This window comes from Geotrypetes seraphini, chromosome 8 (genome assembly GCF_902459505.1).
Source record: "Geotrypetes seraphini chromosome 8, aGeoSer1.1, whole genome shotgun sequence".
NCBI lineage: Eukaryota > Metazoa > Chordata > Amphibia > Gymnophiona > Dermophiidae > Geotrypetes > Geotrypetes seraphini.
Window position 1 is genome coordinate 14,506,798 of NC_047091.1, and position 27,146 is coordinate 14,533,943.

General features: G+C 47.9%; 1 protein-coding gene across 8 annotated transcripts in view; it reads right to left on the reverse strand.

Moving 5' to 3' along the window:
- The window catches only part of SCMH1 (Scm polycomb group protein homolog 1), a 119,582-nt gene extending 97,098 nt beyond the window's left edge, over positions 1 to 22,484 (reverse strand). For 2 of the 8 annotated variants that reach the window (XM_033954860.1, XM_033954859.1), the window contains exons 1-4: positions 22,333 to 22,484; positions 21,084 to 21,155; positions 9,049 to 9,117; positions 5,672 to 5,742 (exon numbers count right to left, since the gene is read on the reverse strand). In XM_033954860.1, the coding sequence (XP_033810751.1) occupies positions 5,672 to 5,742; positions 9,049 to 9,117; positions 21,084 to 21,108 (165 nt within the window). In that variant the 5' untranslated portion in view covers positions 21,109 to 21,155; positions 22,333 to 22,484. Of the gene's footprint in view, positions 1 to 5,671; positions 5,743 to 9,048; positions 9,118 to 21,083; positions 21,156 to 21,792; positions 21,858 to 21,877; positions 21,974 to 22,306 lie in introns of those variants that run through there. The other 6 variants (XM_033954853.1, XM_033954854.1, XM_033954856.1 and 3 more) reach the window with 6 other exon arrangements.
- Positions 22,485 to 27,146: the final 4,662 nt, after the last annotated feature.

A 27,146-nucleotide genomic window follows, 5' to 3' on the forward strand; every position in this document is an offset into this window, starting at 1 on the left:
CAAACCCGGCGCTGCAGCAGCTATTGCGGCTGCTGCGAAGGAGGTCGAGACAACATAAGAAGGGTCTCCAGAGAAGGAGTCCAAACCACCAAGGCAGACGGGATGAAGCCAAAGGCGTCCCGATAAGCGAAGGACCTGTCGCGAGCTGAGAGGCGGTTAGTGGACCCGCAAGAGAGGTCTCAATAAGCGCAGAACTCACGCACGTAAAAGCGGCGAGACGCGCCTGGAGGCTCGGAACCTCAGCCACCCTCGGCGCCAAGCGAGAGGCCGCATGGCGGGAGCAATAGGGCCGGAGCAGGGAGAGAGGCCGAACCCTCTCGAACCGGAGCTGGAGACGCCCAGGTGCAACCCCGGAGTCGACACCGTGGCCCAAAACCAGCCGCTGCCGTGGTAACAGCGACGTTGCTGCACTAAGCCACCGTCGACTTCGAAACACAAGGCCCTAGCCCCCCAAAGGGCACAAAGCCCCAAGCGACGTGAAGTCACACGCCCCCGTCGACGGTGCGAAGCCTCGTCAACGACGAGGCACAGAGCTCCAGTCGACGAAGAGGCCCCCAGCCTCAGTCGACGTCGAGGCGCAAGCCTCAGGCGACGTCGAGCACAAGCGTCAAGAGACGCGGATCCAGCCCCAGTCGACATTGAGGCAGACATCAATCGCGGCACCCAGCCGCATTCTACATCGAGGCGCAAGGCCCCAGGCGGCGGGGAGGCACCAAGCCGAAGTCGACGTCAAGGCACGAAGCCCGGTCGACGTCGAGGCACGAAACCTCATTCGACACGGAGGCATGAAGCCTCCGTCGACTTCGAGGCACGAAGCTCCAGTCGACGTCGCGGCACGAAGCTCCAGCCGACGTCGAGGCACATCGAGGGTCAGAAATCAACACCGTACCAAGAAATTGGTAAGAAAGGAGCAGCAGTGCGCTCCATAAGGGCAACCTCGACATGAGTATTCCCATGGATGCATTGAAGGTCTCGTCGAGGGGGGCACGACTGCACTCGATGCCTCCCTCGACGTTGAGGCACGAAGCCTCAGTCGACGTCGAGGCACGAAGCCTCAGTTGACGCCTAGGCACGAAGCCCGGTCGACGCCGAGGCACGAAGCCGCATTCGACGCCGAAGCACGAAGCCTCAGGCGACGTCGAGGCACAAAGCCTCAGACGAGATCAAGGCACGAAGCCCCAGTCGACGTCGAGGCACAAAGCCTCAGTCGACGTCGAGGCACAAAGCCTCAGTTGACGTCGAGGCACGAAGCCTCAGTTGACGTCGAGGCACGAAGCCTCAGTCGACGTCGAGGTACGAAGCCGCAGTCGACGTCGAGACACGAAGCCTCAGTCAAGGTCGAGGCACGAAGCCTCAGTGGACGCCGAGGCCCGAAGCCCGGTCGACGCCGAGGCCCGAAGCCTCAGTCGACGTCGAGGCACAAAGCCTCAGACGAGATCAAGGCACGAAGCCCCAGTCGACGTCGAGGCACAAAGCCTCAGTCGACGTCGAGGCACAAAGCCTCAGTTGACGTCGAGGCACGAAGCCTCAGTTGACGTCGAGGCACGAAGCCTCAGTCGACGTCGAGGTACGAAGCCGCAGTCGACGTCGAGACACGAAGCCTCAGTCAAGGTCGAGGCACGAAGCCCCAGTGGACGCCGAGGCCCGAAGCCCGGTCGACGCCGAGGCCCGAAGCCTCAGTCGACGTCGAGGCACAAAGCCTCAGACGAGATCAAGGCACGAAGCCCCAGTCGACGTCGAGGCACAAAGCCTCAGTCGACGTCGAGGTACAAAGCCTCAGTTGAAGTCGAGGCACGAAGCCCCAGTCGAGGTCGAGGTACCAAGCCTCAGTCGAGGTCGAGGCATGAAGCCTCAATCGAGGTCGAGGCACGAAGCCTCAGTCGAGGACGAGGCACGAAGCCTGTCGAGGACGAGGTACCAAGCCTCAGTCGACGTCGAGGCACGAAGCCGCAGTCGAGGGCGAGGCACAAAGCCTCCGTCGAGGTCGAGGCACGAAGCCTCAGTCGACATCGAGGTACAAAGCCCCCGTCGAGGTCGAGGCACAAAGCCTCCGTCGAGGTCGAGGCACTAAGCCTCCGTCGAGGTCGAGGCACTAAGCCTCCATCGAGGTCGAGGCACGAAGCCTCCGTCGAGGTCGAGGCACGAAGCCCTCGTCGACGTCTAGGCACGAAGCCTCAGTCGACGTCGAGGCAAGAAGCCCTCGTCGACGTCGAGGCACGAAGCTCCCGTCGACGTCGAGGCACATCGAGGTTCCGAAGTCCGCACCGTACCAATGAACTGGTAAGAAAGGTGCAGCAGTGCGCTCCATAAGGGCAACCTCGATCTGAGTATTCCCATGGGAGGAGGCACGCTTTGAAGGTGCCTGGAATGCCTGAGACTCAGCCGATGGCATTACCGAGGTAATGCAGCTAAAAAACAAAAGGAAGAAAGAAGACTTACCAGGGATCGAAGCTACTCAGTCCGATTCCAACGAAGGAACAAGGGTCCCAGCCATCCTGCTCACACGAGGTGAGCCGAGAGAGGCCAGGGAAGCAGAAAATACAGCTACAGCCAAATGAGGCCTAGCCGCATGGCTAAGGCCCAAAAAGGGCCTGCCGGTAGAAACACAAGAAAAAGTCCGTTTAAAAACACATTTGTTTTTTTTTTTTTTTTTTTGTAAAAACAAAGAAATACACGATCAAGTAACAACGCACAGCGACTCCCTAACAAAATAAAGAAGCCGCGGTGCTAGAAAGGCACATAGAAGAACGGAGAGAAGAGAGACAGGGCTTTCTGGCTCCGCGGAAAACTAAGAACTGAGGACCATGAGGTGGGTATGCGCCCTCTAGTGGATCAGGAAGGCACACACATGCGTGGTGCAGCACTAGCAAACTTGAAATCTTCAATCAAGTTTGCTTGAAAAGCTGTCCGCGTCGGGGCTCCGTGGATGACGTCACCCACATGTGAGAATATGCTGCCTGCTTGTCCTGGGATAATAGCGGTTTTTAGCGCAGGGAGCTGCCCTGAATGCCCTGCGCTGCTCTCAATGCTCATAGGCTCCCTGAACTAAAAAACGCTATTGTGGTTTAGTAAAAGGGGGCCATAGTGCAAAATATAGACTGCAGATTTAAATTCTCAAAATGGCCACATTTTGATCACTAAATTGAAAATAAAATCATTTTTTCTACCTTTGTTGTCTGGACATTATTCAAATCTTGTTGGTCTCAGGCTCTGGTTGTCTTCTGATAACTCACTTGCCAGGGTCTCCTGCCCATTTGTTGTTTTCTTCTTTCACCATGCTAACCATCCATCTTCCATCTCTGTCCAACCCTTCTGTTTCCCTTCCCTCCCCCCAAGTCTGGCATCTTTCCTTTTTTTCATCACCATTTACAGATCCACCTGTACTCAACTACCCTTTCATCCTTCATCTCTCCCTCCTTCCCCACCCCCCAGGGTCCACCATCTCTCCCTTTCTCTTCCCAATTACCTTCCTAACCAGTATCTCTATTCCTCCCTCCATACCATCCCTTGTGTCCAACTTCTTCCCTGTCTGTTCCTTCCCTCCCTAAATCCCATTGTCCACCATCTCTCTCCCTCTCCTCTATTTTTAAGACCCATTATTTCTTTTCCCCAAAGTCCGGCATATGTACGTCTCTTTGAACCCCCTTCTCTCCCTCCCTCCATGTACTTCTACACCAGGGCCCCCCTCCCCAAAAAGGCCTGACCCCCTTGAAGGTCTGCACATTCCCCCCCAAAGGTTGACTCCCTCCCTGAAGGCCTGCACTACCCCTTGAAGGACTGCACCCCCACTCCCGAAGGCCTGCCCTCCCCACATCCATTTACCTAATTCCAGCAGGGAGCAGTCTGCAGAGAGGATCGCTGGTACTTTAGCGATCCTTGCAGGTTGCCATAGGCCTCAGGAGCTGTCTTCCCTCTGCCCCAATCCTGTCTCTGACTCAGAGGAGGGGCAGGACCAGGCAAAGGGAAGACCTGAGGCCTATGGCAACCTGCAAGAATTGCTAAAGTACCACCTGCCACCGGCTGTCTCCCATCCGTCCCCTTTGGAAATCCCCACAGGAACAAGGAAGTTAAATTAATAGAATACTTAGGCACAGGAAAACAAAGAAATGCAGAAGAGACATACCTCCAAGAACTGCCCCATGTGTCACAATGCTCATTAGTGAAACTGAATAAAAGACAAGTATAATGGATTTAGAAGGGGTGCACAGCCGGCCAGGTCCGGGTCATCCTGCCCTTCCTTTCCCCCGGTCCGCGCTCGGGGCTCGCGCCTGCCTGGTCCTGCGCCGACGCTCGAATGGTGCCGTCAACTCCCGCGAGTCTCGCGATAACCAACAGCACCATTTGGGCGGCGGTATAGGACCAGGCAGGTGCGAGCCCCGAGCGCAGACCGGGGGAAAGGAAGGGCAGGAGGACCGGACGGCTGTGCGGACTGCCCCCCCCCGGTACGCCACTGTTTGGGAGGCCGATTTTGGGTTTTTTTTAAATTGTATATCGGGCAGCACTAGGCCTCGGCTCTTACCTCAGTCATTACAGACGCTTCTATTTCTTGTGGTGCGCTGAGCTCCATCCCCCACCGCCCTTTACCCCGCCCTTCCAGCACTCTGATTGGCCAGCGTTCTTCAAGAGGCAGGCCAATCAGGATGGGAAAAAAAAGAAGGGAACCCGCTCTGCGATCGACTGGGGTCGCCTGAGCGAACGACCTGTCGATCGTGATCGATGTGTTGGGCACCCCTGCTCTACACACATGGATCACTACAGGGCAATCCCGACACATGCGCAAACCATCTTCTTTGCCTGTAGATGGTCTGCAGGGTGGCAGAGAGTAGGACAGTTGAAAGGACGTGAGCGACTGGTCCCCAGCAGTCGCTTCTTTTTTGATCGGCCAGCCCCAATCGGTGTTCCAGATTTTGTTTAGTGAATTGCTGCTTTCCTACTTTGCATGCTGTTTCCCCTCATTTGCATGTGCGGATCGGAGGTTGATCGGCCACAAGGTTAGTGAAGCAGGTAGGAGGAAAATCAGGTCGGTACATAATCGCAAACACGATCGGTGGGCTTAGTGAATCTAGCCCATTGTCTCCTATCCCATGACTCTCTAATTTTCTCAGAAATCTCTCATGAGGAACTTTGTCAAAAGCTTTCTGAAAACTCCATCAACCAGCTCACCTTTATCCACATGTTTATTCACACCCTCAAAGAAATGAAGTAAACTGGCGAGGCAAGATCTTCTTTGATTGAACCCATGCTGACTCTGTCCCATTAAACCATGTTTGTCTACATGTTACATAATTTTATTTTTTCAGTACTCTCTGAAAACCAAGGCTCCTTTCTCATACAGATCACCAAGGCAAGATTCAAGATGTTCACACCCATAAGCAAGATCAGAAAGCGGTGGTGAGGAAAGGTCTCTCCCTCAGAGATCATTAGAACAGGGTCCAAAAACAAGCAAAATTAGGCTCCCTTTTAGCTTTCAAAATTTGGCATCCTAGTCCGTTAGTTGTCTACATTTGGGCCTGCTGATCACATACACAGATCAGCTGCACTCTTCTGCAAGCTGGGTCAAGACTCACTTCAAAACAAAATCACCAGCAAATCCTTAACATTCAAGGTCATGGCAGAAAGCATACTCACCAACACACCTTCAATGTGCCTGATCCACTCTAGGGATACTCACCTGCTTGAAGCAGTGGATAGGAGCTGCAGTTGCACATGTTTCTTTCAAGTATTTATCCCAGTTGAAGTGTCCTGTGAAGGAAGAAAAGAAAAAACATTAACTACAAAATACAAACACGAAGTATTTGCTTCTCAGCTGTTAAACAGAAAATTTGTATCCCATCTTATGATTAGTCCCTACAGTCACAACCCCAAATAAAAAACAAAATCAAAGTTCAAGGAGCACAACAGGTACAAATGAAGTAGAATTTAGAAGAATGCCTGTTTCCAGACAGGGGAATCGCTAAAAGAGAGCGGACTGCTGAAAGGAAGAAGGGAATGAGTGTGGAATTACTGAGAAATGGTAGTCAAGTGGGAGAGAGGATTGTGTATGAGAAATTACCAAAGTGAAGCGAGGCTGGGAAATGTGGAAAAGTTAGGCATTCAGCAGCTATTGCTGCATATAATACATAGGAATCAAAGACATCTAGATCTGAGTAGGGAGTCCACGAGAATAATTGCTCTGTTGGTGGACAACTGTGACATGGCCACATCTTAATACACTTTGGCCCCGATTCTACAAGGGCGCCTAAGGCATGCCTAAACTTAGGCATGCTTTAGGTGTCCCATCTAAGCAGTTAATGAGCAAATTAAGAGTCTTAACAAGCGATAATTGGTACTTAGGCGTCCAAAGGACCAGGGCTGTGGAGTCGGAGTCGAGGAGTCGGAGTCTGAGGAAATTTCGGGTACCTGGAGTCGGAGTCAGAAGTACAAAAAACTGAGGAGTCGGAACATTTATCTACCGACTCCATTTTTGAACTTGGCATACCAATCACGAGCGATTCTTTCAGCTTTAGCACCCACTATATACACAGCACAAATGTTGCGAGCAGCTTCTGCGGCCTTAGAACCTTGATTAAAAGCAAAAAGAAGGTGGTGTCGAAAATGCTCATTTCTCTCAACTTGACATTCCATTTTAACGATCTGAAAATTAACCAGTGCTGTGGAGTCAGAGTTGGAGGAAATTTCAGGTACCTAGAGTCGGAGTCTGAAGTACAAAAAACTGAGGAGTCAGAGTCGGAACATTTATCTACCGACTCCACAGCCCTGCAAAGGACGTAGACGCCACTTTGTAGACGTAGCCATAATTTCATGGATGCCCATGTTTAAAATTCATGCCTAACTCAATAGGCGTGGGCATGGAATGGGCGTGGTTTGAGCAATGACTCAATTTGGGCATCCTTTGATTCATTTACATAACATTGAGTGACCTAGGGCATCCATATGATGCCTATATTGTAGGCGAATGAAAACCAGGTCTACTTTTGAGGTTAATTTGGGCTTCAAATAGATCCGAGTTCTATGGACCAAATTTAGGCACTCTTTGGACTTTCTTCCGGAACTTAGGCACAGTTTGGATGTCCTTAATGCGATCTGCTAAATAGCTCTCTGGGTTTTTATTTTGCTTAATTAAGCTCAAAATACATTTAATAAGGCACCACATAAACGAGGCACATCAAAACAGATATATTGCATGCAAAACCTATTTTTGTGGACAAACAGCAATTAGAGGAAAAGATCCATTAAGTGAAGCACAGCACATGAAAAACATACATTACATTACATTACATTACATTACGGATTTCTATTCCGCCTATACCTTGCAGTTCAAGGCGGATTACAAAAGATTTGACTGGACATTTCCAGAGATGGCTTTAGTTTTCTTGCTAAAAAGCTACCCTTTTTTTCTGACTAAACAGTGCTCCAATCAACACATTCTTGAAAGACTTAGTAGATAAAAACAGGTTGTTGACCCTCTCCAAGGCAGAGAGAATGAGAGGGCACTCTCTAAAAGTTAAAAGGGGGATAGATTCTGTACAAACATAAGGAAGTTCTTCTTCACCCAGAGAGTGGTAGAAAACTGGAACACTCTTCCAGAGGCTGTTATAGGGGAAAACACCCTCCAGGGATTCAAGACAAAGTTAGACAAGTTCCTGCTGAACCAGAACGTATGTAGGTAAGGCTAGTCTCAGTTAGGGTACTGGTCTTTGACTTAAGGGCCGCCGCGTGAGCGGAATGCTGGGCACGATGGACAACTGGTATGACCCAGCAGCGGCAATTCTTATGTTACGACATAAACGGGGCACATCAAAACAGATGCAAAACCTATTTTTGTGGACAAATAGCAATGTTATTTGCTAATTAGAGGAAAAGATCCATTAACTAACTAATTGAGCTATAGCAGTTTCCAGGCAGGTGTTTCTGTCTGCCCTGTGATATGATAGCTTTAAGCTATCATATCACAGGGCAGTCAGAGACACCTGCCTGGAAACTGCTATAGCTCAATAAGTAAAAGCCCTGTGCAACTCTTCCAGAGGTCATGGGTTCAAATCCCAGCACATATTTTAATTGTGGCATTCTACCTTGTAGGTGCACCTTGATGATCTCACAATGAGGTCACCAATATGCAGCTGCAAACCTCTATTTGCAAAGAAGTAGAAGCCATGCTAAAGTCTGTATCTGCTTTTTTTTTTGTTTGTTTTTAAGCTTTTGCAAATGAAGTAGTGAAGTTATGTATGCAATCTATATATTTTTGCCATGTGCTTTCTTTGCTTTCAAGAATGAGCTGATAGGAGCACCGTTTAGTCAGAAAAAAAGGGTAGCTTTTTAGCAAGAAAACTAAAGCTATGTTTTTCATGTGCTGTGCTTCAGTTAATGGATATTTTCCTCTAATTAGCAAATAGCATTGCTGTTTGTCCACAAAAATTGGTTTTGCATGCAATATATCTGTTTTGATGTGCCCCGTTTATATGGTGCCTTATTAAATATATTTTCAGCTCAATAAAGAAAAATAAAAACCTAGAGAGCTCCCGAAGAACGTCCAAAGAGTGCCTAAGTTCTGTCCATAGAACTCAGGTCTATCTGAAGCCTAAACTGTGCTCAAAAGTAGACTTCCTTACAATGCTTATAAGACCCAGTTTTACAATTGCTATGTAGCTTCCTAGCTCACTCTGTAGCACACTAGTTAAACCTATACCCTTCTATCCTAATGTTGCTGGTTTGAATCCCAATCACTCTGTCTGATGGAAGAGAAATAAATAAAAGCATTAAACAGATCCAACTCCTAGAATTACTATTATAATGAAAAACAGCATACAATCACCATTCTAATAACATAATCAAATATTTTAACATTAAGGATATTGTTTGGACATCTAAATCTCACCTAAAACCTAATTCTCTAAAAGACGCCTAAAAAGTTAGATGCCTGAGCAATTCTACAAAGGACGTCTAACTTTAGACGCATTTTGCAGAATCAGGGCTTAAGTGACCACTTTTATTTAGCATCAGAATTAAAAAGAAGACCCTCTTCCTTTGCAGCAAAGGAGAGGTTCTTACCTTGGTGCTGGGGAGCAGTCTCAGATGGACGGCCATAGTTATGTTTCTTACTATCTTTCCAGTCTATTGCTGAAAAAAGCAGCAGATCATTGAACATGTTAACATGGATCCAATACAAAGCTTAAGTTTTTCATTCTCAAGATATGTATGTCAAAATAGTTTGAATTCACTGATGATTCTTGTAGCCTTTCATAACAACTCAGGCCCTATGCAAACACTAGCAGATCCAAGTACAGCAGAAGAGAGCAAAATGGTGCAGGGATCATGTTAGTGGACAGGAAGCTGATGAGAGTAGATAAAAATTAATGATATTTTTCTAAATTGGATTTTTTAAATAAAATGCTTTTTTGAAGAAATATTGTTCTATTTAAGATACTTTATAGTCCAAAAGTTATTCATCAGGAAATAAGGATTACCATATTTTTGGTCCATAAGACACACTTTTTCCATCCCTAAAAAGGGGGTGGAAAAGTGGGTGCGTCTTATGGAACGAAGATGATCCCCACCTCCCGGTACTGTTTAATAACACGGCCCGCCTGCCAGCCTTTCCTTTTAAAACATGCTCGCTTGCCCACAGTACCTTTTTAAACGCCCCCTGAAGCTTGGTGGTCCAGCGGTGTATGGGCTGGCAGGAGAGCGCTGCTGCCTGGGCCTGCCCCACTTTCTGAATGGCTGCGTCATTTCTCACGGAACTCGCAAGAACTGACTGCAGCCATTTAGAAAGCGGGACAGGGCGGGCCCAGGAAGCAGCGCAGACAAAACGCTCCTGCCGGCCCATACACCACTGGACCACCAGGCTTCAGGGAGCGTTTAAAAAGGTACTGCGGAGGGTGTTTTAAAAGGAAGGGCGAGGTCACCTTTTCAACATGTTTGGCCACCTTAAGATCATCACATACAATCACACCCCAAATCCTGCTCTTCCATCGTGCACATAGGTTCTTCACCTCCTAAACTGTACCGATCCCTCAGGTGTTTGCAGTCCAAATGCATGGCCTTGCATTTCTTAACATTAAAATTTTAGCTGCCAAATTTCAGACCATTATTCAAGTTTTGCTAGGTCTTTCTTTATGTTATTCACAATATCCAGGATGTCTACTCTATTGTAGATTTTGTTATCATCTGCAAAGAAGTAAATCTTACCCGACAGCCCTTCAGCAATATCACTTATAAAAATGTTAAGAAGAACAGGCCCAAGGACAGAACCTTGAGGCAAACCACTGGCAACATCCCTTTCCTCAGAGTGATCTCCATTGACCACTATCCCCTTGTTCCCCCATTTCCCAAGTACTGCAGTGAAACACCACCATAATTTTGATTAATGGCCACCATACTGCTTTACAGTTCAAAAGGAGTTCTGGCCCCAATGATACTGAAGGTAATGGCAGCCCAGGGTACCACATCTCAAATTCCACCACCACCTATTGGTCTAGATCAGGGGTGTCAAATGTCGGTCCTCAATCCAGTCGGGTTTTCAGGATTTCTCCAATGACTATGCATGAGATCTATTTGCATGCACTACTTTCATTGTATGCTAATAGATGTCATGCATATTCATTGGGGAAATCCTGAAAACTCGACTGGATTGCGGCCCTCGAGGACCGACATTTGACATCCCTGGTCTAGATCAACAGCAAGATCGAGGTTTAAGCTTGGGATGGGATTGAAATCTTAGGAAGTAGGAAGGGCTGAGAGGGCTATCAGGGTTAGGTGAAAAGAGGAATTACTGGAGAATGAGGAGGTGATTAGACTTCTCCAGAACTCTGAAACTGTCCATGTGGATAAAGAAGGATTCAGATAGTGCCACTGAATATCCTTGACGGACACAAACTGATGAGGACCAGCCAGCACGGCTTCAGCAAAGGAAGATCTTTCTTGACAAACTTACTGCACTTCTTCAAAGGAGTAAATGGGCAGAAAAACAAGGGTAACCCGGTCGACATCATATATCTAGATTTTCAGAAGGCGTTTAACAAGGTTCCACATGAACGTCTACTTCGAAAAATTGCAAGCCATGGAATCAAGGGTGATATACTCACATGGATTAAAAAATGGTTGGCGGATAGGAAACCGAGAGTGGGGGTGAATGGACAATACTCGGACTGGAAAAGCGTCACAAGTGGAGTGCCTCAGGGTTCGGTGCACGGGCCTGTGTTCTTCAAATAGAAATTGGCATGAGTGAGGTGATTAAATTTGCAGAAGATACAAAGTTATTCAGAGTAGTGAGGACAAAGAAAGATTGCAAAGACCTACAAATAGATAAATACGCTCAAGGAATGGGCCGCAAAATGGCAAATGAGGTTCAACGTGGATAAGTGCAAGGTGATGCATGTCGGTAACCAAAATCATATGAACGGATACAGGATGTCCGGTGCTATACTTGGAAAGAGTCCCCAGGAAAGACATTTGTAGACAAGTCAATGAAACCGTCCGCGCAATGTGCAGCGACGGTGAAAAGGGTGAACAGAATGCTAGGAATGATTAAGAAGGGGATCATGAACAGATCTGAAAAGGTTATCATGCCATTATACTGGGCCATGGTACACCCCCACCTGGAATACTGCGTCCAACACTGGTCACCATACATGAAAAAGGACATAGTACTACAGTACACCCCCGCGAATTCGCAGTTAGCGATTCGCGGACTCAGTTATTCGCACTATTTTTTGACCGCCTCTTCCAGTCAGAAAATAACACGAATGACTGACCAAAGCTCTCTTGTTTTCCCTGGCCACGCGCCTCCCATGCACCCTCCCACAACGCAGTGAGAGGGGAAAGCAGAGCTGCATATTCCCTCCCTCCCACCACCAACATGGCGATCGCGTCACTCCCGACATCAGCCTCTTCTCGCGGAAACCTGGAGCGCGCTTCCTGTGCAGAGTTGTGCAGGAGGAGGTCAAGTGCGCAGGAACCAGCCATGGGGAAGCCGAGACGCCGCCAACTAAGGCGACCAGGTTAGCGGCGCAGTTCGGGCCGGAGCAAGAGAGGAGGCGGAGGGCCGATTGCAGTACTCTTCCAATATTCGTGGTTTTTCATCATTCGCAGTCACTCCACGAACGTAACCCCCGCAAATTTCGGGGGAGTACTGTACTTGAAAGGGTCCAGAGAAGAGCGACAAAAATGGTTAAGGGGCTGGGGGACTTGCCGTACAACGAGAGGCTAGAGAAACTGGGCCTCTTCTCCCTTGAAAAGAGAAGACAGAGGGGACATGAACGAAACATTCAAGATATTGAAGGGAATTGACTTAGTAGAGACATAGAGATTGTTCACCCTCTCTAAGGTGAAGAGAATGAGAGGGCACTCGCTAAAGTTAGAAGGGAAAAGATTCCATACAAACGTAAGTAAGTTCTTCTTCACCCAGAGAGTGGTGGAAGTCTGGAAAGCTCTCCTGGAGACTATTATAAGGGAAAGCACCCTTCAGGGATTCAAGACAAGGTTGGATAAGTTCTTACTGGAACAGAGCATACGCAAGTAAGGCTAAACTCAAATAGGGCACTGGTCTTTAACCTAAGGGCCTCCGCATAAGCGGATTGCTGGGCACGATGGACCACTGGTCTGACCCAGCAGCGGCAAACTTTATATTATTATGATTATCCAGATAACAGTAGTCATCATCCAGATAACAAACGTTATTGGATATTGATCCATTAGAGTCCCTTAGCCTCTCTGAGGGTTTATGTTGCAAGCACCTTTTTCTGAATGGATTCCATCCTATAAATTAATTCTTCTCAACTATTGTATTGATCCTTGATTGTGACCGCACCTCGAATACTGCATGCAATTCTGGGCACCGCATCGCAAAAAAATACATAAAATCGATATAGCTGAATTAGAAAAAGGTACAGAGAAGGGTGATGAAAATGATACAGGGGATGGGATGACTTGCCTATGAAGAAAGGCTAAAGAGGCTAGAGCTCTTCAGCTTGGAATGGAGAGAGATGAGGGGAGAAATGATAGAGGTCTATAAAATAATGAATAGAGTGGAATCGGTAGATGTGAATTGCTTGTTTACTCTTTCCAAAACTACAAGAACTAAGAAGCATGTGTTGAAGCTATTAAGTAGTAAATTTAAAACATATCGGAGAAAATATTTCTTCACTCAACACTCTGGAATTCATTGCAAAAGAACATGGTAAAAGCAGTTAACTTAGCACGATTTAAAAAAATGTTTGGACAATTTCCTAAAAGAAAAGTCAAAAAGTCAATAAGCCACTGTTAAGATAGGCTTCAGAAAATATATTAAGAATAAGCAGCATAAAATCTGTTTTCCTCTTTTGGGATCTTGCCAGGTATTTGGACAGCCCATTATACTACTGGCCACCATTATTGAGCTTGATGGGTTTTTGGTGTATTCCAATATGGCAATGCTTATGTACTTAACCCTCTCCTGGAGGCATGCCTAGCTAGTATGATTTGTAGGATTACCACAGTGAATATGTATGAGATACATTTGCTTATATTGAAAAGCCATTGTATCTTTTGTCTTAATATTCACTGTGGAAATCCTGAAAACTCAGCTGGCTAGGCATGCTTCCATAAGGGGGTTAAGAAGCAGACATAAATGAAAATGGACTCCAAAACTTAACACATATTCAAGGTGTAAATGTTTGTGGCTTCAATCCAGTCATAATTCCTGCCACCTTTCCCCTAGTATTTATAAAGAGAGAAGCACCTATGTCTCTTTATAACATAGGCACCTTCTTGTTCTGTGAACCTAGACCTCTTATAAAATTACCCCATTATACTTTTTTGCCCTAGTCCTATGCAAAGGTAATTTTTATAATAGGGCACTTAGGCAGGGAAGGCACATACACTGTGATTACAGTCCATTCTCATTATTCGCACATTAACGATGTGTGATTTTGCATATCTACGATTGCATCAATTGAGACCAATATTCCCAATCATTCATGCTGCTGTGTTCGTGTATTCGCATACTGGCTGATAATTTATAGATAACTTCTTTAAAAGCATTTCAGAACAGAACTGCAATCATAGGCAAGGTGTCAGCAGATAATCTGAGACAGCCTGCTACAGGAATAAAATGATACTTCCCCAAAATGAATGAAGACCTGTGTTAAAGCTAGGGATAGACACTTTGAGCATTCACAAGGAATGCAAAATTCTGACATTCTTAATTCTATTATTTGAATGATGTTATTTTACTGTGTTTTAACTTGCATATTTTTAATGCGCTAAAATCACTAGATACTGTGTTTCCACAAAAACAAGCCCTATCCCGAAAATAAGCCTTAACATGATTTTTAAAGATGCTCCTAATATAAGGCCCACCCCAAAAACAAGCCCTAGTTAAGATTGACCCTCGAAGCCCTTCCCAAATGTCCCCAACACTCCCTGAGTCCATCCCTGACACTAGTGCTGCACAATTCACCGAAAAAAATCATATTCGTCAATTCATCAAACCCCCACCCCAGTGAGACCCAACAAACCTCCACTCTGAGACCTCCAAAAACAGCAGCAGCGCTCTGAACGGGCTGCTTTGTAGTCTTCCTCACCGGGGTTGGGCCTTTCCTCTGTGGTATCTTTCTATCCCTCACTCCCATCCCCCTGTGCAGCAGAACCCCATCGACTCACCTCTGTTCCGAGACCTCCAAAAACAGCGGTGGCGGCAGTACTCTGAACAGGCTGCTTTGCGGCCTTCCCCGCCTGGGCCTTCCTTCTGTCACGTCATGTTCAAATTTGATTAAGCGATTAATCAAATTTTAAATAAAACTTGAAACTTGAAGTTGTTTATAAAACTGTCTCCATACAGCACAGTTACTTACCGTAACAGGTGTTATCCAGGGACAGCAGGCAGATATTCTCACATGTGGGTGACGTCATCCACGGAGCCCCGACGCGGACAGCTTTTCAAGCAAACTTGATTGAAGATTTCAAGTTTGCTAGTGCTGCACCACGCATGTGTGTGCCTTCCTGATCCACTAGAGGGCGCATACCCACCTCATGGTCCTCAGTTCAGATAGCTAGCAAAGAAGCCAACCTCGGGGAGGCGGGCGGGTTGTGAGAATATCTGCCTGCTGTCCCTGGATAACACCTGTTACGGTAAGTAACTGTGCTTTATCCCAGGACAAGCAGGCAGCATATTCTCACATGTGGGTGACCTCCAAGCTAACCAAAAAGGGACGGAGGGAAGTTGGCAATCCAAGAAAACAGATTATGCAAAACCGACTGGCCAACCGGCCGTCGCTCCTGGACAGAGTATCCAGGTAGAAGTGGAAGGTGAAAGGATGAACCGAAGACCAAGTGGCAGCCTTGCCAAACTCCCCGACAGGCGTCGACCTGAGGAAAGCTACCGAAGCCGCCATCACTCGGGCTCTATGTCCTGTGACTCGACCCACAGTGCGAGACCAGCCTGAGCATATGATAGGGAAAAACAAGCAGCGAACCAGTTGGACAAGGTGCGCTTGAAAACCGAGCGTCCCGACCAATGAGGGCGAAGGACAAAAAGAAAAGAAGAACCGTCCAAGGAGACTGACGAGCGTTGAAGACAAAAAGCCAACGCCCTCTTACAGTCAAGTGTGTGAAGCGCCACCTCGCCAGGAGGCGAGTGGGGCTTCTGAAAAAAGACGGAAAGAATAATGGAAAGATTGAAAGGAAAGGGCGGAAACCACCCTGGACAAGAACTGGGGTGGAGCACGCAGGACCACCGTGTTCCGATGAAATACAGGAAAAAACGGGTCCGCAACCAGAGCTTGCAGCTCACTGACTCTGCGAGCAGACATGAGAGCAACCAGGAATACCACCTGCCAGGTGAAGTAATTCAAAAGAGCTTCATCAATGGAATCAAATGGAGGTATCCCAATTGAGCCAGGAATACACAAAGATCCCAAACCACCGGAGGGGCTTTGAGCGGAGGATTTACAATGAAGAGATCCCTCATAAAGCGGGAAACCGTCGGATGGACGGAGAGCAGCGCTCCATTCAGCAGCCGATGAAGGGCAGCAATGCACAGAGGAGGAGTCGAAAAGATGTAGATCTGAGACCAGACCGAGACCAGTGCAACAGATATTCCAGCACTGAAGGCATTCCATGCGGTGCTCAGCACACAACGCAGCAAATCAGGACCATCTATGGAAAAAGCATTGCCGAGTGGAGATCTTTCGAGAGGCCTCGAGAACACCCCCACCGACTGAGAGAAACAGAAGGAGGGAGGCACGTTGCGAGGAACCAAGCTGCAGATTGGAATGCAACCGAAACCGCAACACTGAGACAGCAGAGAACGGGAACATAGGTAGAAGCTGAGTTCCCCGAAACGCTGGAGGAACCATGGCCGCCAGGGCCACAGAGGCGCCATCAAGATCCTGAAGGCGCAGACCGACAATCCGAGTACAGGGAGGGAACGCATAGAACCCGCCCATTCCATCGAGAAGGAAGCATCCACCACGATGCGAACTCGGTAGAACATCCTCGAGCTAGCTCGAGGCAACCAGAGAGTGAGGGTTCAAGTGAACAGAACTACTTGTTGGGTTCCCCACCGAACATTCATATGCCGCAGAGTCTGAGAATGGAGTAACCATTCATGCGGCCGAAAAGGACGACTCAACGTGTCCGCCAGACAAAGCAGCACGCCCCGGAATACACCGCCCAAAGAAGAAGCAGTGATGTAATTGACAAAAGGCTTCCCCACGAAGAAACAGGGAACCTGTACCCCTGGCTGGGTCACCGAATACCACGCCAGGAGAAGACGGGACGCACCAGGTCACGGTAGTGCAAATGGCCTGGGGTTCCAGCAGATTGATGTGGCTGCGACAGGCCGCACCCGACCAAGGACCCTGAGGCCGAAGGCCGTCGAGATGCACCCCTACGCCAATGCCAAGTAGTCCATCGGCAGACGGGAAAATGAAGAGGTGGCCCCCCAACGAAACAAGCGTGTCAAGGTGGGCGACACCTGAATATGCTGGGAAGCGGGATCCCGATCCTGCCATCACAAAGATGCTCGGGTCCAGCGGGGAACATGAAGACGAAAACCCGGCGAACCACGGGACATCCACCGTGGAAAACCCCTGCTCCCAAAAGGATCAGCAACAGGTCGGCCGAGGCCGAAAACCGCTGAGACACCAGCCGACGCAAGCGCCGACAGGCCACCTGCCGAGGCAGAGGCAGAAAATAACCGAAGGCGGACCGAGGACAGAAGGCCCACCTTCCGGCATAAACAAACAAGGGCCTCCGCTGAGGCCGAGACAAGGATCCAGGCCCGCCCCTACGGACTCCCGAGACTGGGGCGGGCTGAGATAGACCCACTCCCGTACTAGAACTAGTGCAGGGCACGAAAGGCCAGGACCAAACGCAGATGGGAGGAAGGGAATGCCCGACCGACAGAAGTGAGGCTATACTCCCGGTGCGTAGGCACGGAGACCCCGCTCCCGAAGGGAGTGGAGGAATCCCCAGAAGGAGAGCAGCCCGGAGGCAATGCGAGAATAGACGAAAAGACGGCCCGAAGTCCCCGAAGCCGGCGGCTAACCCCAAACCCGGCGCTGCAGCAGCTATTGCGGCTGCTGCGAAGGAGGTCGAGACAACATAAGAAGGGTCTCCAGAGAAGGAGTCCAAACCACCAAGGCAGACGGGATGAAGCCAAAGGCGTCCCGATAAGCGAAGGACCTGTCGCGAGCTGAGAGGCGGTTAGTGGACCCGCAAGAGAGGTCTCAATAAGCGCAGAACTCACGCACGTAAAAGCGGCGAGACGCGCCTGGAGGCTCGGAACCTCAGCCACCCTCGGCGCCAAGCGAGAGGCCGCATGGCGGGAGCAATAGGGCCGGAGCAGGGAGAGAGGCCGAACCCTCTCGAACCGGAGCTGGAGACGCCCAGGTGCAACCCCGGAGTCGACACCGTGGCCCAAAACCAGCCGCTGCCGTGGTAACAGCGACGTTGCTGCACTAAGCCACCGTCGACTTCGAAACACAAGGCCCTAGCCCCCCAAAGGGCACAAAGCCCCAAGCGACGTGAAGTCACACGCCCCCGTCGACGGTGCGAAGCCTCGTCAACGACGAGGCACAGAGCTCCAGTCGACGAAGAGGCCCCCAGCCTCAGTCGACGTCGAGGCGCAAGCCTCAGGCGACGTCGAGCACAAGCGTCAAGAGACGCGGATCCAGCCCCAGTCGACATTGAGGCAGACATCAATCGCGGCACCCAGCCGCATTCTACATCGAGGCGCAAGGCCCCAGGCGGCGGGGAGGCACCAAGCCGAAGTCGACGTCAAGGCACGAAGCCCCGGTCGACGTCGAGGCACGAAACCTCATTCGACACGGAGGCATGAAGCCTCCGTCGACTTCGAGGCACGAAGCTCCAGTCGACGTCGCGGCACGAAGCTCCAGCCGACGTCGAGGCACATCGAGGGTCAGAAATCAACACCGTACCAAGAAATTGGTAAGAAAGGAGCAGCAGTGCGCTCCATAAGGGCAACCTCGACATGAGTATTCCCATGGATGCATTGAAGGTCTCGTCGAGGGGGGCACGACTGCACTCGATGCCTCCCTCGACGTTGAGGCACGAAGCCTCAGTCGACGTCGAGGCACGAAGCCTCAGTTGACGCCTAGGCACGAAGCCCGGTCGACGCCGAGGCCCGAAGCCGCATTCGACGCCGAAGCACGAAGCCTCAGGCGACGTCGAGGCACAAAGCCTCAGACGAGATCAAGGCACGAAGCCCCAGTCGACGTCGAGGCACAAAGCCTCAGTCGACGTCGAGGCACAAAGCCTCAGTTGACGTCGAGGCACGAAGCCTCAGTTGACGTCGAGGCACGAAGCCTCAGTCGACGTCGAGGTACGAAGCCGCAGTCGACGTCGAGACACGAAGCCTCAGTCAAGGTCGAGGCACGAAGCCTCAGTGGACGCCGAGGCCCGAAGCCCGGTCGACGCCGAGGCCCGAAGCCTCAGTCGACGTCGAGGCACAAAGCCTCAGACGAGATCAAGGCACGAAGCCCCAGTCGACGTCGAGGCACAAAGCCTCAGTCGACGTCGAGGCACAAAGCCTCAGTTGACGTCGAGGCACGAAGCCTCAGTTGACGTCGAGGCACGAAGCCTCAGTCGACGTCGAGGCACGAAGCCGCAGTCGACGTCGAGGCACGAAGCCTCAGTCAAGGTCGAGGCACGAAGCCTCAGTGGACGCCGAGGCCCGAAGCCCGGTCGACGCCGAGGCCCGAAGCCTCAGTCGACGTCGAGGCACAAAGCCTCAGACGAGATCAAGGCACGAAGCCCCAGTCGACGTCGAGGCACAAAGCCTCAGTCGACGTCGAGGTACAAAGCCTCAGTTGAAGTCGAGGCACGAAGCCCCAGTCGAGGTCGAGGTACCAAGCCTCAGTCGAGGTCGAGGCATGAAGCCTCAATCGAGGTCGAGGCACGAAGCCTCAGTCGAGGACGAGGCACGAAGCCTGTCGAGGACGAGGTACCAAGCCTCAGTCGACGTCGAGGCACGAAGCCGCAGTCGAGGGCGAGGCACAAAGCCTCCGTCGAGGTCGAGGCACGAAGCCTCAGTCGACATCGAGGTACAAAGCCCCCGTCGAGGTCGAGGCACAAAGCCTCCGTCGAGGTCGAGGCACTAAGCCTCCGTCGAGGTCGAGGCACTAAGCCTCCATCGAGGTCGAGGCACGAAGCCTCCGTCGAGGTCGAGGCACGAAGCCCTCGTCGACGTCTAGGCACGAAGCCTCAGTCGACGTCGAGGCAAGAAGCCCTCGTCGACGTCGAGGCACGAAGCTCCCGTCGACGTCGAGGCACATCGAGGTTCCGAAGTCCGCACCGTACCAATGAACTGGTAAGAAAGGTGCAGCAGTGCGCTCCATAAGGGCAACCTCGATCTGAGTATTCCCATGGGAGGAGGCACGCTTTGAAGGTGCCTGGAATGCCTGAGACTCAGCCGATGGCATTACCGAGGTAATGCAGCTAAAAAACAAAAGGAAGAAAGAAGACTTACCAGGGATCGAAGCTACTCAGTCCGATTCCAACGAAGGAACAAGGGTCCCAGCCATCCTGCTCACACGAGGTGAGCCGAGAGAGGCCAGGGAAGCAGAAAATACAGCTACAGCCAAATGAGGCCTAGCCGCATGGCTAAGGCCCAAAAAGGGCCTGCCGGTAGAAACACAAGAAAAAGTCCGTTTAAAAACACATTTGTTTTTTTTTTTTTTTTTTTTTAAAAACAAAGAAATACACGATCAAGTAACAACGCACAGCGACTCCCTAACAAAATAAAGAAGCCGCGGTGCTAGAAAGGCACATAGAAGAACGGAGAGAAGAGAGACAGGGCTTTCTGGCTCCGCGGAAAACTAAGAACTGAGGACCATGAGGTGGGTATGCGCCCTCTAGTGGATCAGGAAGGCACACACATGCGTGGTGCAGCACTAGCAAACTTGAAATCTTCAATCAAGTTTGCTTGAAAAGCTGTCCGCGTCGGGGCTCCGTGGATGACGTCACCCACATGTGAGAATATGCTGCCTGCTTGTCCTGGGATAATAGTAGGTTTACTAGTCTTATGTGGAACAATGTTAAAAGCCTTACTGAAATCCAGATAAATCACCTCTATTGTTCCTCTTTGATCCCCCTAACTGCACCCTTCAAGCTTGTTTGCCTCATCTTTGACTTTCCTAAAAGATCTGGTTTGCTTTTGCCTCCTCTCTTTTCACTCCACTTTATAATAGTTGCTTCTATAAGTTTTATTTCTGGTTTAGAATAAGATACTGCCGTTACCTGATGTTCCTGATTTCAAGCAAATAAGATTAGAGATGTATAGAGATTCAATCTTTATAATCGTGGGACCTCAATTATGGAATGCATTTCCAAAGAACTTAAGATTGATTGAGTCCTTGAATTATTTTAGAAAATCTCTTAAAACATATTTTATTTCTCAGGCGTTTCTATGATATTAGATTGTTCTTGGGTATTACTGATGTGAAAGAAAAAAAATACTGATTTTATTTTTGTATGTTTTAAGAATTAGTATGTTAATGTACTCTATGTGTAAGTTGTAAACTGCTTAGAAATGTAGATTTGCAGAATATAAATTTTTTTTAATAAAAAAAAATTAAACTTACCTTTCTGGGGACCTGGTTTCCTCATGATCTCAGAGGGTGCAACCCTTTAACACCTGGAAGCTCTCAGATTTCCTGCAGCAAGTAAAACAAAAGAGAAATTGAAGGAAAGATTCACATTATGTCCACTCTACTGTATATAACAACATAGCTAGGAGCCAATTATCATCTCTCAATTAGACAATAAGGGGCAGTCATTCTTCCAAGCAAAGGAAGACAGCACTTGGGGTAAAGTATCACCCCAAGGAAGTAGGAACTGTTTGAGATGATCCTTTATCTGACCAGGTGTAGTTCTGCATATCTGTCTTTCCTCCTGCTTCATGCAATGAAGCTACTAAGTATTAGATTTAAAACCAACCAGCAAAAAAAAAAATATATATATTTCTTCACACACAACATGCAATTAAACTCTGGAATTCGTTGGCAGAGAATGTGATCAAATCAGTTAGCTTAGTGGAATTAATTGGATAATTTTCTAAAGACGTCCATAGGCCATTATTGAGATGGCTTGGGGGAAAATCCACTGCTTTAGCAGCATAAAATCTGCTTTACAACTTGGGATCTTGCTAGGTACTTGGGACCTGGGTTGGCCACTGTTGGAAACAGGATCCTGGGCTTGACAGACCTTCATTCAGTCTGTCCTAGTATGGCAATTCTTATGTCTCATTCTCAGTCTTCCACCTGCATCCCCCTCCTCCTATTTCCATCTCACCTGTCCCAGAGTCTGCCCACCTCTGCGTCACCCCAACTCCCGGGGCCTAGCTTTTTTTCCCCCCTTTTAGTCTGCTTCTCAGAACCTGCTTTTGTAGTGAGCTCCCTTTTCTTGCAGCACCTTATTTCGACGTTTATCCCCGCTTCATCCTGACCTGACTCCCGCGTTTTTAAGCGGGGGGGGGGAGGGGGGGTCTCAGTCCATCTACTAGACTCCGATTCCGTCTCTGTATCGGTTCTACTCCATTTCTTATATTATATCCGTCTGTCTCGGGTTCTGCCTGTCTTTCACGTCATGGGGGGGGGGGTTTCTGGTCCCGTCTCCTCAGTCAATCTCACAGTTCCTGTCCTAGTCTAAACCCCGCCCCTCGGGGGGGGGGGTCTCTGTGCCTGTCTCTCCCCCTCTTGCCTCCTGTCTCTCAGGGTCCGCCTCCGACCTGTCTCGGTGTCCGGCGGAGGCCGCGGGGGGGGGGAGAGGGGGCGTGGCGGCGGCGGCGGCAGCTTTTTCCCCTCACCTGCTCCCCACCTCCTCCTTTCTCACCTCGGGGCCCCTCAGTCAGCGTCTCGGGCTCACCAGCCTCCTTACAGACCGCCGCCCGCGGCCCGCTCGCTGCCGGGAGGGCACTGCGCAGGCGCAGGACGGAGGGGCAGGGGGCACGCGCGCGCCTAGTCCGAATACGGCGGATGCGCCGACGCGGCGCGCGCGCTGACGGGGCGTGGCTTGGACGCCTCTTGCGCACACCTTTGCCGCCGCCTTTACCTCGGCTAGCTGCGGGGAAATCGCGCCTCGTCGCCACAAGCATACAGTATAAAAATAAAATAAATCCCTCCAACTCAGCACTCTTTTTATTATCTTCACAGAGGGATTTTATTATGTGCATGCACCCACAGATGCAACTGTGCACGCTCGTACCTGGACCTTTAGCGCATCTCCTCGTGCGCGCTCAGATCTCTATTGTTCAAACGCAGGTTTAACGCTGATTGGTCGGCCGAATGGCTATAAATTTAAAGTAAACCACTCCTATGGCGAAGAGGAAGGGCGCTAGGTCAAGTGACAAAACAAGCCTGTGAGGAGGTTTGAGTGAAATGTGATGCCTCGATCTCCACAACTTTTGGTTTAAAAAAAGAAATATTGTAAAGAATCTTTAAAAACACGACAATCATGCCTTAAACTGGGGAGGGGGGGGTTATTATTAGTATTACACGGTTTTACTTTTCTGTGTAGTTTGCCACGCATTTCTTGCCATTTCAGTGGACAGCGGTTTTAGCGCGCGCTAGACGCTAACGCCAGCATTGAACTGGTGTTCTAGCCGTGTAGCGCGGGTTTAGCGCACGCGGCAATTCTGTGTGCGCTAAAAACGCTTTTGCAGCTTAGTAAAAGAAGCCCTGAGGGTTCTCAACCCAGTCTAGACCTCAATTACAGGTTTAAGAAGCAGGGATAGCCAGCTCATAATTCAATTATCCAATCAAAATCTTCAGACAAGATCGCTAGCATAGATATTCTCCGGAAAAAAACAGATTTTTACCATCTTTCTAACCTTAGATAATTTGCTATCTGTTTTATTTCTAGTGGAAGAGAAAGTAGAGAGGGACAGATTCTTCAAGCTTTCGAAAACTACAAGAACGAGAGGGCATTCAGAAAAATTAAAAGGGGACAGATACAGAACAAATGCTAGGAAGTTATTCACCCAATGTAATGTAATGTAATTTATTTCTTATATACCGCTCCATCCGTTAGGTTCTAAGCGGTTTACAGAAAATATACATTAAGATTAGAAATAAGAAAGGTACTTGAAAAATTCCCTTACTGTCCCGAAGGCTCACAATCTAACTAAAGTACCTGGAGGGTAATAGAGAAGTGAAAAGTAGAGTTAGAGGAAAAATAAAAATAAAATAAACATTTTAACAAGACAGCATTGATCTAAATACTTTGGAAGGTAGAAGAGAGGAGAGAAAGGAATAGAAGCAGAAGGGGGGGGCCGTTGAACAGTAGAATTCTGGAGAAATTTAAATGATAGAAATAGAACAAAACAAAGACAAAAGGCAAAACAATAGATAAGATTAAAGATAAATCATAAGCTGGAAAGAAAAATAAAATAAAACTTTGTCTTCAATCCACGGTTTCAGCGTCAGTGATGAAGTGGAGCAATGGGTGGTGGACACCTGGAATGCGCTTCCAGATGGCGTGATAGGACAGGGTACGGTTTTGGAGTTCAAGAAGAGATTGGACAATTTCCTGAAGGAAAAGGGGATAGAAGGATATAGATAGAGGGTTACTATACAGGTCCTGGACCTGATGGGCCGCCGCGTGAGCGGACTGCTGGGCATGATGGACCCAATATTATTATTAAGACTTAGCCAAAAGGAAAGATTTATAAACTATAAAGAGTTTTACCTCATGCAAAATTGTCATTTCTTTAATAAGACATTAACTCTTTTTTTTCTGAGGCCCTCCAAAGTACCTACAAATCCAAAATGTGGCCCTGCCTAGGGTTTGAGTTTGAGACCACTGATTTAGAGGGGTATGGAGAATAAGCCACAGCCCTAGGATTATGAGATATAACACCTCAGCCATGCTAGTTAAGGCAGACTTTTAGAAAAATAGCCATTGAGAGTTTGAATAGTATAGAGACACAGGCTGCTGATCTAAAAAGGCAGGCAGCTGATCTAATATAATCCCTTGAGGATTCTAGGACAGAGTACCCCCCTCGCCAGTCAGGTATTCAGGATATCCACAATGAATATGCATACTGTTGATTGGTATACACTGCTTCCATTATATGCAAATTTCTTTCATGCGTATTCATTGTGGATATCGTGAAAACCTGACTGGCAAGGGGGTACTCCAGGACAGAGTTGAGAACCACTATTCTAGGAGATCTGGTAGGGGTGTAGGTTTATTTGCATAATAAATTGTGTCACCTAGGGATTATGCTGATTAATCGTTCCCCTTAACGGTGTTCATGACATCCTGTTTGTCTGTCTTGTCTGTTTAGATTGTAAGCTCTTTTGGGCAAGGACTGTCCTTTTTGTGACTGTACAGCGCTGCATACGTCTGATAGCGCTATAGAAATAATTCATAGTAATAGTAGTCAATAAAGCTGCAATGTAGGAAAAGCTGCAGGACCAATAAGAATAAAAGCAAATTTTTTCTCTCTGTGCTATACATTGTTCCCTTACTCCTGTCCCTGCCCCTCCCCCCTTATCTACTCCATCTTCTGAACTGCACATCATGCATATGACAAAGTGTCTTAATAATTCAGTTTGACTATAAGGTTCTACCATCCTCTTTGTTGTTTTTATGTATCACAGCAATGTCTGCGCACTTACGGATGCCTCGAGCCGCAGCCACTACGTTTAGTGTGCCGCGACTCGACAAAGTTTGCAGGACATTGCGGCCTAGGTTGTTTCATTGTTTGAACAATATTAGGACTACCGACTCTGAACTCATTTATCATCAAATTCATTTCAAAGATTGCATCAGTATTACTCCCTTAACTCATGTGCTATTTTCACCACATGCAAAAAAGTCCCGATGCTTCATTTCCCACTATAAAGGTTCAGTGAACATAGTCTGAAAGAGGGTGTATTGTAAGCAAATTTTGGACAGGCTAGAAAAGTATGCATGTATTTTCAAGTTATTACAGTAATACAAGTGTGTTGGGTTTTGGTTTTTTTTTAAAAATTTGGACACTGGCATTTAAGCCTACTCAAAGGCAGATCTAAGTGTCGGATAACTGATCCTTTGGACCCGGGGTTTGCCCCATTAATTTAGGTGACAACTATGCTCACCTCTCTTTGGTGGTTAAACTCTCCCCCTCCCATCAAAATTTATTAAAAAAGAGTTATTTCTCTTGACTTTTTGACTGGCTGATCTTGGACATTACATATAAATATATAAGTATACTGGGAAAGACAAAATATCCACCAAGCCCAATATCCTGTTTCTAACAGTGACCAATCTAGGTCACAAGTACCTGGCAAGATCCCAAAAAATTAAAATAGATTTTTTTTTTTTTTTGCTGTGATAACAGTTTATGGGGTTTTCTTTGTCCAAAACTTTATTAAACCCTGCTAAGCTAATCACTTTTACAATTATCACATTCTCTGGCAATTTATTTAAAGATCTGTATTCTAGTCTATCTACTATTCTAGGTGGGTTACAGAAGAACATACATAAATTATTTAAAACACACAATTAGGGTAAACAAAATAGACATTCATAATCTTGAATTACAAACATTAAGATCTTAATTTCATGTTAAGTAAAGACATATTTTCTTTGGTTTATTTTAAATGTACAAGTTACAACCGTCATTGCTTGCCTCCTTAGTCCATGTATTTTTGAAAAGAGTAAACCAGCAATTTAGTCTACCCATTCCACTCCACTCATTATTTTATAAGCCTCCATCATATACAGCTTAGTAACATCCTCTCCTTCCACATATTAAGTGCTGAGATTTGTAGAACACGTGTAGGCTGAAAAACATTTACACGGGTAAAGGTTAGCATTCACAAAAACCAAAATTCTGACTGATAAGAGCATAAGAATAGCCATACTTAGAGCTCCTTTTACAAAGGTGTACTAAGCGTTTTAGCGTGCGCTAAATATAAGCACACGCTAACTGTTAACGCGTGATTTAGCTCTGTGTACGTCCGGTAGCACTATAGAAATAATTCATAGTAGTAAGAACATAAGAATAGCTTTACTGGGTCAGATCAATGGTCCATCAAGCCCAGTTGCCCGTTCTCACGGTGGCCAATCCAGGTCACTATTACCTGGCCAAAACCCAAGGAGAAGCAATATTCCATGCTACCGATCCAAGACAAGCAGTGGCTTCCCCCGTGTCTTTCTCAATATCAGACTAGCCAGCATATTAACCATTCCCCTTAACAGTATCCATGGCATCCTGCTTGTCTGTTTAGAATAGATTGTAAACTTTTTCGAGCAGGGACTGTCTTCTTCGTGACTCTGTACAGTGCTGCGTATGTCTGGCAGCGTTATAGAAATAATAGTAGTAGAGATAGTAAAGACCTCAGACCAAATGAGCCAACTGGGACAAGACCGGTGCTGTGCCACCAGCTGAGACACTAGGGGGCATTAGCTGTTCTGTTTCAAGTTTCTTTATATTTGATATACTGTCTATCAAAATACATGTCTAGACGGTGTGCATTATAAAAGATTATAGGAAACAATTAAAATAAGTAAATAAAAACAATAATTTATCAAATATTAAAAATACTGGACAAATTCAGATTAACATACATGAAATGGAAGGAAAGGAGGGGAAGGAGAGGTTGTTTAAAACGCATCAAAGTAAAATTAATTAAAAAGGACGGTAAGTGAGGAGTGGT